This window comes from Rhododendron vialii, chromosome 7a (assembly GCF_030253575.1).
Source record: "Rhododendron vialii isolate Sample 1 chromosome 7a, ASM3025357v1".
NCBI lineage: Eukaryota > Viridiplantae > Streptophyta > Magnoliopsida > Ericales > Ericaceae > Rhododendron > Rhododendron vialii.
This window is the reverse complement of record NC_080563.1, coordinates 3,017,046-3,027,477: the sequence shown is the minus strand read 5'-3', so window position 1 is coordinate 3,027,477 and position 10,432 is coordinate 3,017,046. Positions and strand designations below refer to the sequence as shown.

The 10,432-nt window shown below is 38.3% G+C and overlaps 3 protein-coding genes across 4 annotated transcripts; all 3 read right to left on the bottom strand.

The window, feature by feature from the left end:
* Nucleotides 1-2,524: 2,524 nt before the first annotated feature.
* On the bottom strand, nucleotides 2,525-2,920 carry LOC131331949 (S-protein homolog 5-like). Its single transcript, XM_058365928.1, has one exon. It carries the CDS (start codon nucleotides 2,918-2,920, stop codon nucleotides 2,525-2,527), a length of 396 nt encoding a protein of 131 aa, XP_058221911.1.
* A 443-nt stretch (nucleotides 2,921-3,363) lies between these two features.
* On the bottom strand, nucleotides 3,364-4,902 carry LOC131331948 (S-protein homolog 29-like). The gene is made up of 3 exons (XM_058365927.1): nucleotides 4,860-4,902; nucleotides 4,718-4,731; nucleotides 3,364-3,804 (listed from the first exon to the last, which is right to left on the bottom strand). The coding sequence occupies exons 1-3, from the start codon at nucleotides 4,900-4,902 to the stop codon at nucleotides 3,364-3,366; spliced, it is 498 nt and encodes a 165-aa protein (XP_058221910.1).
* Nucleotides 4,764-9,192, bottom strand: LOC131333885 (uncharacterized). 2 transcript variants are annotated; one of them, XM_058368689.1, is made up of 9 exons: nucleotides 8,556-9,192; nucleotides 8,317-8,436; nucleotides 7,468-7,615; nucleotides 7,094-7,183; nucleotides 5,796-5,850; nucleotides 5,568-5,690; nucleotides 5,358-5,414; nucleotides 5,068-5,210; nucleotides 4,764-5,036 (listed from the first exon to the last, which is right to left on the bottom strand). In XM_058368689.1, the coding sequence occupies exons 1-8, from the start codon at nucleotides 8,780-8,782 to the stop codon at nucleotides 5,086-5,088; spliced, it is 945 nt and encodes a 314-aa protein (XP_058224672.1). In that variant the 5' UTR covers nucleotides 8,783-9,192; the 3' UTR covers nucleotides 4,764-5,036; nucleotides 5,068-5,085. The 2 variants fall into 2 exon arrangements, with proteins under 2 accessions (XP_058224672.1, XP_058224673.1); XM_058368690.1 differs by having other exon boundaries at nucleotides 4,764-5,039; nucleotides 5,070-5,210.
* Between the last annotated feature and the right edge of the window lie 1,240 nt (nucleotides 9,193-10,432).

Sequence of the window (10,432 nt, the reverse complement as noted above, 5' to 3'; positions counted from 1 at the left end):
GCTCGAAGGGATAATGGTCAGGTTATTGGTATTTTTCTAACTATTCATGAGGGGATCAACTCTTCCAGAATTGCTGAAGCTTTTGCCATCCGCAATGGGTTAAAACTGGGGACTGCTCTAAAGTATCGTAAGGTGCATATTGAATCGGACGTGGAAGCGATTGTGAGGAGTTGCAGTGATGATCAAAATCCTCCCTCCGATATAGCAGTAGTTATCCATGATTGTTTAGACTTGAAGAATTCTTTCACTTCCTGTGTTTTTGGCTTTGTTAAACGTGAATGTAATAGGGCTGCGCACTGTTGTACTCAAAAAGCCCTTTCCAATGGCATGTCCGGTCTGTGGACATCCATTTTACCCCCACGGGGTTCTCATCTCTCTGATGTTTAGGCTTTGCCTATCAAATGAATAACAATTTTCACATCTTTTGCCAAAAAAAAAAAAAAAACCTATGGAAAAATAAAATAAATAAAGCGATTTTGCCGATAAAAAAAGTAATTAAAAAACTTTTTTAAAATAGTTGGAGGATTTTAATGGCATTTCTCTTTAAAACTAACTATGTACTACTTTTTTTATAATATATGAAAAAAATCAGCCAAAGAAAATCCTCTCTCCTGAAATATGCATAAACAATTTTATTTTCGATAGGCAAAATGTCAAAGTAAAAAAATAACAGTAAATCTACAATCATCTCACAAAGAGAATGATCCCCTCCGGTCCATGTTTTAGACCGGAGGAAACAGTCTTCATCAGGACCGTTCATTTGCTGCAATCAATGGTTTGGATGTACATTTACTTTTTTACCAGTAAAATTATATGAGAAAATCCGAACCATTGAATCTACCAATAAACTGTTCCAATGAGGACTTTTTCCTCTCGTCCAATGTTTTGGACGAGGGAGAAGCCAAATCAGCTCCGGAAAGAAAATTATCTAGTGCTCCCGCACTCCCCCATAGGACACATTTCTCTGGATTTCACCGCAAAATGTATGAATCCCACGTAACTCTTATATGGAAGTCCCTCTTCCGGAGCATTAAATAATCTCTCATCCGCAAACACACTTTGTTATATTATACGATATGTGAAAGTTAAACAAACCAAAATTGCTCGAATGCGCTCGTTAAACAAGCTACTACTGGTACTTGGCTCTTCTCAACTTACGGTGTTAAATTAAGATAGCCGAGATCAGATTGATTAGAAGTTCGTTTGAAATCGTCACGCCTCTCGTAAACAAGTCGAGCTATAAAGAATCTTCGAAAGCTCATTAAGTTTTACGCACTCGATAAAGGCCACGGGTTGTATTGTTGCTTGCACTGGTAAATTAACCTCGTTTGGCTAAATAAAGTTAATTAGCTTATTTTTTTTGTCCTTATTCAAAAAAAATTCGTATTTGTTAGTTTTTTCGTCAATTTTTTAAAGATTATTGCATTGTCATGACAAAAAGAATTTAAAAGATTATTGCATTGTCATGACAAAAAGAATTTAAAAAGTAAAAAATTACGATCGAAACATAATTTTTTTGAATAAAGACAAAAATAAGCTAATAAGTAAATTTTTTCGTCTTTATTCAAAAAAAATTGAATTTCAATCATAATTTTTTACTTTTTAGATTCCTCTCGTCATAACGCTGTAATAATTCCCAAAAAAAAATTGATGAAAAACTAACAAAAACGAAAAATAACAAAAAAATAAGTCAGTTGGCTTATTTAGCCGAACGGGGAGATCATGCAATTGACTGTTTTCTTACTTGTTTTCGTCGTAAGTACTTCATAAGATATATTGAGAAATTTTCGGTACCGGGTGGGTATATCTCACGTGGTACCCGCTCGGCATATCCGGGTCGTCCAATACACTTTTAGACGGCTCGGATTAAAACCCTCTCTCCTCTCACCCCAATACTTTCTCTCTCCTTTTTCCTAGTTGGATAGGTAGGCTCTGATTGTAGTGAGGTTTTGACCTCTTGTTGGTCTTGGTTGGTTGCTTTATAAAAGTTTTAACTTAACCAAAAAAAAAAAAGAATTTTGAGCCCTCCAAAAATGCAATGGACGGCTCGGATGCGCCGAGCGGACACCACGTGGCTCGGCATATCCGGGTCGTCCAATACACTTTTAGACGGCTCGGATTAAAACCCTCTCTCCTCTCACCCCAATACTTTCTCTCTCCTTTTTCCTAGTTGGATAGGTAGGCTCTGATTATACTGAGGTTTTGACCTCTTGTTGGTCTTGGTTGGTTGCTTTATAAAAGTTTTAACTTAACCAAAAAAAAAAAGAATTCTGAGCCCTCCAAAAATGCAATGGACGCCTCGGATGTGCCGAACGGACACCACGTGGTGGCCGCTAGGCACTGAAATTTTTCCAAATATCCTAGGAGGTGGGGAAAGATGACGATGTTGAAAAAGAGTAAAAAGAGAGCAATCTATGTATTAAGGACAACTTTATTTTATTATCTTCAACATTCAATTTGACCATGAACTTTAAATAAGATGATGGCCAAATTGATGCATAAGCTTTCCTCACAAATGAACTAATCAGTTCCAATAATTGATTGTTTTCCAGGTTTCCTTATTATCAGCGCTGATATTAAAAACTGTTGGTGTCGCTAGCCAGTAGTAATCGCAATTCCATGTATTCTCCTTACATATACGACTTATTCTGGCATCGTAAACAGCAAAACTTTTTTGTTTTTCTTCCCAGAAAAAATAGCAATAGAAGAGAGTGGTTCGGAAGATGTTGGGCCTGAACCTCCATTGGAACTCTTCACCATTCGAGAGCGTGTGCGTTCCGATGTCATCATCTTTAGATTTACAATGAACCCGTAATGCGCCCGGAACGCCACTTATGATGTGAACCCCAGATTTCCCCAAAGCGGGAGAAGAAATGAGGTAAACTGTGAGGATGACTAAGGAAAGGTGGAACTGACCCATTGTATCTCCTGGATTGTGATTTGCTTTTGTGATGTTTTAGGTTGTCTTCCTTGCCTATGTGCATGCATATTTATAATCAACTGTACATAGAGGCTTAGTAACATTTTGGGATTTTCAAAGTAAAAAAGTCAAAACATTTTTCCTTAAATGGTAAGAATAATTAATGCAATTTAGTTTATGGGGTTTACCACATATTGAAACTAGGGAAAGATTACAAGAAATATTATAGAAATTCTCCCAAAAGCATTTATTTTGAGAGATTAATTTAAACAGGATAATATTTGACCATGAACATTAAACAAGATGATGATCAATTATCGAGCAAGCTATGTATTCAGGACAACTTTATTACTGTAGTATTATCCTTCACATTTAATTTGACCATGAACGTTAAATAAGATGATGGTCAATTGATGCATTAGCTTTCCTCACAAATGAACTAATCAGTTCGGCCAGTAATTTATGGTGTGCCAGGTGGCCTTATTATCAGTGCTGACCTTGAAAACCGTTGGTGTCGCTAGCCAGAAGTAGTCGCAATCCCAAGATGGATCCTTACAATAACGGCTTATTCTACCGTCGAAAACAGCAAAGCTTGTTTGTTTTTGTTCCCAGTAAAAATGGCAATAGAATTTAGTGGTGCGAAAGAAGTTGGGCTTGAACCTCCAACTGAACTCTTGACCATTGCTGAGCGTGTGCATTCCGATATGATGATCACATTCAACCTTTAATACGTTCGGAACACCACTAATTATGTGAACTCCATCGTCCCGGCCCAATGTGGGACAAATGAGGTAAACTGCGAGGATGACTAAGGCAAGGTGGAACTGACCCATTGATATTTTAGGTTGTTTTCCTTCAAGGCTTGCATACATATTTATAATCAACTGTACATAGAGGCTTATTACACTTTTGTAGTCGTATCTCATAGTAGTAAAAAGGGCAACTAATTTTCCTCCAAATGCAAGTATAATTTAATGCAATTCAATGCATGGGGTTTAACCCATGTTAAAACTATGGACAGATTACAAGAAATATTACAGGAATCTCCTCTCAAAAGCACTTATTTTGAGAGATTTACTAGTAAATCTGATTGTAGATTTGTTTCCGGGAGTGATTTTCGCAATCCTTTTTTTTTACAATCCACGCCCTCTTTTTTGTCTTTATCCACATGAATGTACTACGTTGCCCTTCTTTCAATACATTCTTACACACATGCAAGGGCAACATTGTAAATTCACGTGAATAAAAACAAAAAGAGTGTGAATTGTAAAAAAAGGGTGTGTGAAAATTACTATATTACGTCAACTTTGGGGACCCATGTTCACTTTAAAAAAAGAGAGGAAAGAATCAGGGACTGTCCTGGTTAGGACTTAGGACACAAAACCACTGTCCTGATTAGGACCCCAAATCAACTTTAAAAAGCCAAAAAACTTACCGTTCGTAATTGTATAGATGGGTCACAAAGACTCACAATCTTAATGAGCTAAACAAAACCAAATATGGCACATGAACGGTCCGGTTTTAATGTTTACGCATGGCGTCTTTGGGACTCACTTTGATGATATGACCCAACCACTTTCCAGAGCTCATCCTGAATTGGACACACCAAAAATAAAGTTGATTGGATGCCAGTCGATGTGTTCTTTTAAACACATTTATCTTGACATAAATGGATTGAATTCGTTCTGATCATAATCCCTATTCCAAGCTAAATGAAACCCAAAATCCTATTAGAGAAATGGGCATGGAAAGGGCCCACAAACAAGCAAATCTTCAAAAGATTGCTCTCTAGCTTACTTTGTACACATACCCTGAGGCATATTAGAGAAATTTGTCATAGACATTATGAAACTCAAATGCTTTAAATTTCATATTTTCTGGAAACCAGTTGTAGTTCTCTGACATCTTGGAAAACATACTAGTGAGCGTTTCCACTAACCAGGCAGGATTGAAATATACAGATCAGCAAAAGCAGGCGGCATGGTACACACAAGGCAATGAACAGAAATTACAGGCCGCCATTTGGGTATACCACGATTTTGAACCGAAAGAAAGCTACTGCATCTATCACCATTGAATGACCCACAGGTCACAAAAAAAATTGGAGAAATAAACACTTACGAAATGGCCAATCAAAAAAAAAACACTTCAGAAATGATGCAGGCTTAAAAGGGTATGGGTTGTCTATCTGGCCACGATTCGATCTTTTCAAAATACTTCACAGGCACAACACCATCAAAACCTTCAGTCAAGATCACCTTGTTGTCTGAAATATAGAGCTTCATTCCCTCTGAAACCAAGTAAGCAAAAATGTGAAACATACTAAAGGGTATCAAGCTTCCTCTGTGTTATCACGGTATGCTGGTACTAAGAGGAAATAGCTCTTGTATTTTTGGATTACAAATAATCCAAATCATTTCCAGTTTGCTGAATATACCTTCCAAAGCTTTTCCAACATCGAGAAAGATCAAAACATTGATGTTGTATCTGATACCTGGAAGTTGACAAGTACTGTCAATAGTCAGGAAACTTGCAAAAAGAAAAGGAATGGAGCAAGACAGAAGTGCACGTGGGCATGACATTCAAATGTTTAGAAGTAAAAGCAATTTGGATAAAGAGACCCGTAGAGATCCGTTCAAACACTTACCACTAATTACTTTACCATCCGTTGGCAAGCCACAAGAGAAGTGAACATGCAGCCTCTCCATTCGTTTGAGACCTTGATCCAAGATTGATTTCAAATACTCCTTATACGTCCCATGCACACACACTTCCCATCACCAAGGAAAAAAACAAAATGAAGCAAACATAGAAGAGGAAACAACACCATTCCGACACAAAGCGATAAATGTACAGCATTTAAAACTATCCTCACCTGGAATTTCTTCAGCTGAGAGAATCGGTTTCAATAAACTTTCAGTTTCTACGGTCTGCCAAGCACACATAACCATAAGAATAGTTGAAGTTGATCGATCATAAAACCCCAGTTGATTGCTCAACCCCAACAACATATTCCAATTAGTTTAATAACAGAACTTCTTTAGGCACTGATTCAGGGAAATGAGTAAACTTGCGAGCAGGCCCATACATAATAGAGCACTTCAATTTTAGGTTCAATTATGAATTTTTTGAAACTTCCTCAGTAATGTATTCCAGAGTCAGACCTGACTTAAAGCCAAGATATTGTCAAACACTCAAGATCAGCCCTAAAAAAAATACACATTCATCAAGCGACATGGTGTTTCAACACATTAATGACTTTTCAGCAGAATTTAAAGAATTACTGTTAAGTTCTCACCCATTACTTGCAGTTTAGATAGTCATCATTTATCATGAAATCCAAATCCAAACATTCTCAAAAAGGAATTGTTAGACCACAACTTCTCATTGGAATTACCGTGAACCAACTCATGAATTCCTCCAAATATAATAAGCAGAACACCTTAAGTGAATTAACAACAAGAAGTTGTGTAGCTTGATATAATGGAGCCACTTGGAAACCAACTAATTCCCCAATAAGGATTATAACTAGGTATCAAAAACAATTCTAGAACTTTAACAGATGAATATAGCAGATAATGTTCCTGCCAACTTTAAACTAGGCACATCCTACTCGAAAGGAACACATTTTACTTTCTATACACATTCATGTATTGTCTCTCTTTGTGCATGATAAATCCACTCACTCAGACTGGTCAAAGCAAAACACTTTTCTCTTGTAGATAACTCACATCAATGCACAATAAACTGCTTGATTTCACGTGTTCCAGGCAACTGCCTCCATCCAACAATACTGACATATTCAGATATTACACATCAAGGTCAAGATTTGCTTTCTTTGACCTATAAGATGCTTGCAATCTGATGACATCTGATGATGGACCAGGGCAATGTGACCTCGAAACCAACATTTGATCCGTGGTACATGCACACCACCTTTAAGTCGAGGTGGTGAGTGTTAATCATTTCAAAATCCTTACAAGTCTGTTAATGTGTTCTTAACATAAATTTTCCTAACTCCACATAAAAGAAGTAACTAATTCAGCACTTCAATGACATTAAACCAAATAGCTTTTGACAAGCAAAGGTAAATGACAACCAAGCAAGCTAAAAACAACAAAAAAGACCCAAAATATTAAGCTTCAGCCTTTCAGTATCTAGAGGATAGGTTACCGTTATTGAGTGCCCTTGGTTTGCACGTATCAAAAGCTCGCCATTTTCTTCCAGCAGGCTGAACCGCTGCTTATTGTCCCTTCTGACAGCCTTCAGAATTGCATTATGCAACAACAGAGTTGTGTTAAGAAATACTATTGCGTAAAGCAGAGATAATGGGACATACTTACTGACACAGTGCGTCAATGAAAAATAAAAAGACATGAACGAGATATATAAGCAATATACTGTAAACACTTTACATGTGACAATGCTTAAGTATATGGGCAATCTCAATAATATTGAGCAAATTTTTATAAAGATAACCCTCAAGCATGACCCATTTGACAATGAAAATGTGAGTGCTACCATAATGAGGAATATGCAGAACCTACCTCCCTAATATCATCAATCGTGTGAGCTCTCAGTGGAATATCTGCAAACGTTTTCATATTCAGCTTCAATACATCTTGAACCCTGACATACCCATCACTTCTCATACTCAAGCTCAACTCTGAAGCCATATGTCGCAAAATACGTGTCCTGTAGATATAACAGATGAAAATCAAGCTTTGATGTAGTAGGCTTGGTACTAATCTTTGCTTTTGGCAAACTCAAGTATTTAATTCAGTTTTCACACAAACAAGTATCTCCTAGTATATTTCTAATCTGTTAGACAACATACGACTCAATCAAGGTTCGCACCTGGGCTCAAGTGAGACCTCCCCACCCTTATCTCTTCCTTTTGAATAACAGCAAAAATCAAAATCAAGTATACAACAAAAACTCAAAGTAGAAGTTCAAATTAAAAAATATATAAGTGCAGCCATTCGATGATATGTCACGTATGTGCTTCATGTATTTAATTTCTACATACGCAGGCAACAAATTCAGCTTATTAGCCAAATTCATAAACAGATTCAAACATGAGGACCCATTAGTTGCTTTCCCAAATGCGTTTTCTTGTTTCATTTTCAATTGAGTTCCCTCCTTCCTTTCACTCTATCTTTCCTTACCCAAAAATTGAACTTGTTTTCACCACTTTGAAATGTAGCAACTCACAAAAGGCATTCAAATTGATCTCAATTCCTAAATACGAGAAGACAATATCCAGATATAGTAATTGACAACATATCTTAATCGAAAAAAGATTAAAACTGAAGAAATAAGTAATATTGAAAACACTTATTAAGAAGAAAAAAAAGTGAAGTTGAAAACATCAAAGAAGAAGCAATTACACTTACATGAGCCTTCCTAGAGCGTCAATTTTATCCTTTCCGGAACTTCTACCATCTCTGCCGCTACCACGGCCTCTCGACCTCTCACGGTTGTCTCTCTCATCCAATCCCCTTCCTCTACCCCCGCTGCCACAAACCCAAACAGAACACCGCAAAATAATTAAGTCACAAACTCTATCAAAAATAGGGGGGGGAAATTTGTATTTCAGCCTTGTAATTTCGGATTTGTGAAAAGTATTTTGTACCTTCTACCGGAATGAGCGAAAGCAGAGGACGAAGAGCTCCTGTTGGTGGTGTTATCGGGTATGGATAGGGCACGAAACTTGTTGGCGAGGTTATCCATTATAGCTCGGGCGCGAAACCTGATGAGCAGAGAGGAAGGTGAAGAAGCAGCAGCGAAAGGGACAGGTGGAGGATAAAAGAGGCAGTAGCGCATAAATTGTAAGCCGCCACTGGTTGCCGACGCCCACATCGGTCGTGCGGTGGATTTGGATCAATTTGGGTGCCAATTACTTACAAGCAAGGTTGTGAATGCCCAGTACGTACCGGTTTGAAGAGAAAATGGTACTCTACAATACTGGCCTTTACCGGCCGGTACCGGAAATTTCGGACAATACCGGACGAGATGGTGGTACCGGAAATTTCGGCCGGTATTCTGCTATACTGGGCCAGATCGCAACCAGAGGGAGAGAGATGGACGCGCGCGCGCGCGAGAGAGAGAGAGAGAGAGGGGACGTCACCTTTTGCAATCGAAGAAAAGCGGCAAAAGAAACCAAGCCCTAGAAATTGCAGAGAACGATGGGAGGGGGATAGAAACAAGGCGTGCGTATGTATAGGTTTTGAAAGCGAGAAAAAGAGGAAAACAGGGGAAAGGGTTTGGGGGCCTGGAGTGGCATTCTGCTGTTATAGGGTTTTGTAATTAGCCCTTGCAACAACAGCAGCAGCAGCAGCCGTAGAAAGGGCCCTACAATAACACAAATTACTTAATTACCCCTTACTCTTCTTACTTTTGAAATTGAAAGGGAAAATGACAGCCCATGACGTGTTTTGATAATTAATACCCGCCAAAGACATACCGATAACATTTGTTAATGCTGAAAATGTCCTCGGCGGGTATTAATTATCAAACACATTCTTGGCTGTCATTTTCCCAAATTGAAATGGTTGAAATAGATTGTCCGTGGGCTATATAGCCCATAGGGTAGTACTATAGTCATGGCAGTGTTTTTACTTTTCTTTTCTTTTTTGAATTACTGGACGAGAGTTATATAATGACATTTTAATTTTTGTTAGCAAAAATTTAGGTTATAAGGAAAAAAATAAATTTATAACGATATATATTAGTAATTGTACTAAATTCGAAAGTTAACCGGTACTGATATGTACGGCATTTAGAACCTTGAGCTACAAGCCTAATTATCCATACTTCCACGTTTTCGACTGTTGGACAGTTTGGTTTGAACTTGACCCGACCCGCCAGATCGGGGATATTTTGGATCCAATACCATTCGTAGCAAACTTCGCTGTGGTTTGCGGACAGCTCGATCTAAACGGTTCGGTTGCTCCGCGAGGCAACCCTAATAACTACGGAATTTCACTCCCTTATTTCGTTGAACAGAAGAGATCTGAACTTTAGACTGAAAAGGGTGTTATTTCTAGTGAATTCAACGCACTGATTTTTCAGCTGAATCATAAGTCAAATAGCATAAACCATCAATCAGTCGCATCTGCATAAACAGTATTTGAGGCCCTAATCCGAAGGAACGACGACGCTTCGGGGATTGTATTCGAGATAGAGGTATTGGAGCTGGTGTAGGAAATCGAAACTTGCCGGAATGACGGCGGGGAGTTGGTTTCTCCGGCGAGGTAGAAGATTACGAGGCCGGTGAGGTTGAAAATCGCCCATGCGGAAGGCCCGGAGATGAGTTGTGTTGCAGAGAGAGAGAGAGAGACGGGGGATCGACAGAGGTTCCTTGGGGGTGGGTTCTCTGTTTGAGTTGTTGGGCCATTTATTTTGGCCCAACTAAGACCCAAATTTGGAAAAATGACGGTCAATAACGTGTTTTGATAATTAATACTCGTCAAGAACATTTTTAGTATTAACAAATATTCTCAGCATATT

Excerpts from the sequence above, each read along its gene's own strand:
- LOC131331949 (XM_058365928.1), bottom strand. The coding sequence starts at position 2,920 with ATGGGTCAGTTCCACCTTTCCTTAGTCATCCTCACAGTTTACCTCATT.
- LOC131331948 (XM_058365927.1), bottom strand. The coding sequence starts at position 4,902 with ATGCCGCCTGCTTTTGCTGATCTGTATATTTCAATCCTGCCTG.
- LOC131333885 (XM_058368689.1), bottom strand. The coding sequence starts at position 8,782 with ATGTGGGCGTCGGCAACCAGTGGCGGCTTACAATTTATGCGCTACTGC. Across the intron at positions 8,437-8,555 it reads TTCGCTCATTCCGGTAGAAG|CGGGGGTAGAGGAAGGGGAT; the intron begins GTACAAAATACT and ends GGTTTGTGGCAG. Across the intron at positions 5,415-5,567 it reads GGATGGTAAAGTAATTAGTG|GTATCAGATACAACATCAAT; the intron begins GTAAGTGTTTGA and ends GTCAACTTCCAG.